The sequence below is a fragment of the Sinocyclocheilus rhinocerous genome, unplaced genomic scaffold (genome assembly GCF_001515625.1).
Source record: "Sinocyclocheilus rhinocerous isolate Xijiao unplaced genomic scaffold, SAMN03320098_v1.1 scaffold63, whole genome shotgun sequence".
In the NCBI taxonomy this organism is placed as follows: domain Eukaryota; kingdom Metazoa; phylum Chordata; class Actinopteri; order Cypriniformes; family Cyprinidae; genus Sinocyclocheilus; species Sinocyclocheilus rhinocerous.
In genome coordinates, this window is record NW_015659563.1 from 194,897 (window position 1) to 196,289 (window position 1,393).

At 33.4% G+C, this 1,393-nt stretch overlaps 1 protein-coding gene across 1 annotated transcript in view; it reads right to left on the bottom strand.

Moving 5' to 3' along the window:
- The window catches only part of LOC107723943 (fibulin-7-like), a 19,387-nt gene extending 18,198 nt beyond the window's left edge, over positions 1 to 1,189 (bottom strand). Inside the window, exon 1 of the mRNA XM_016532674.1 lies at positions 1,159 to 1,189. Within this exon, the coding sequence (XP_016388160.1) occupies positions 1,159 to 1,189 (31 nt within the window). The remainder of the gene's footprint in view (positions 1 to 1,158) is intronic.
- Positions 1,190 to 1,393: the final 204 nt, after the last annotated feature.

The following is a 1,393-nucleotide window of genomic DNA, read 5'->3' on the forward strand; positions in this document are numbered from 1 at the left end:
ATCTCTTTGGACTTGAGACTTTAGTCTTTGCAACTTTACAGATCTTATTTATTCACCAAGAGCTTGTAACACTCCAAAGAGAAAGGAAAAATTGAAATCGCATCATATGACCCGTTTAATGCATCAATAGATTTCCCATGTTTGCTTCTGTACATTACTATTTGCAGGGGTTAAATTGGGATTTGTTAGGTGTGTGTGTGTGTATATATATATATATATTTATGTGTGTGTGTGTGTGTGTGTTTTGTTTTGTTTTAGTTTTTTTTTTGCAAATATGATTTATTCTGAAGCAATATTCTCATTTTATTCAATATAGGCTATTCAATATTTTATCCAATGACATTTTTTTTACCTTTATAGAGGGCATCTTCCCACTAATCTCATAAATACTTTCATTTCAAATTCTTACATTTGATCTATAAATTCAATTATAATAATGTGATTATCTATACGTTATCAAATTAAATGTCCACTGAAAAATACAACGGCATTAAATAATATTATGAGATTCTTTTAAATATTTTTTAATATACAAACAAGAAATTATGGTGGAAATGATACTTTTCAACTAAATTAAAACGCCAGTAGGTGCCAGTAGTGAGCGTTTAATGAGTGAGTCGTTGAGTCGTTCATTCAAGCGATTCGTTCAAACAGCAGATTCATCAGATGTTTATGCGTGGGCTAATAAAACTTTGATTCAACCGATTCGTTCAGACACGGAATCAAGCAGCAATGAATCGGCTGTTTGCTGCGAGATGCGCTGTGTTCCGCCTAAAATGTAAGTGACCTAATATTATTGTATTTTCTTATTGAACTGTTTATAGAACTATTAAACAGTCGTAATGGCGAAAACGTTGTGTGATGTTAACTGCATTTTAAATATAAAAACTTTCCATTTTGATTTTTTACCTCAGGATGCTGAGTTTGTTAGTGTTGCGCGTGTTGATTTCTCCTGGAGAGGCTGCGCGAGCCTTGCCTCAGCAATAGATGCATAATATAGCCTACAGTAGCCTAGCTATATCCACGGTTCTCCACTTACTCTACATGTAATAAAATCAGAATAACACTTGCGTTTTAGTGTTTACATAGTTATTTTTGGTTACTGATGTTTTAATCATGTTACTTGTCTGGCGTTAAGCGTTAAACCCTGGTTATTACGTGACGACGTATAATTACGAGACCTAATCATTTCCGAAAGAAATTATTGTAGGCCTATAGGCTACCTTTTAAAGGGGTCATATGATGCTGCTAAAAAGAACATTATTTGGTGTATTTGGTGTAATGAAATGTGTTTATGCGGTTTAAGGTTAAAAAAACTCATTATTTTCCACATACTGTACATTATTGTTTCTCCTCTATGCCCCGCCTTTCTGAAACGCGTCGATTTTTACAA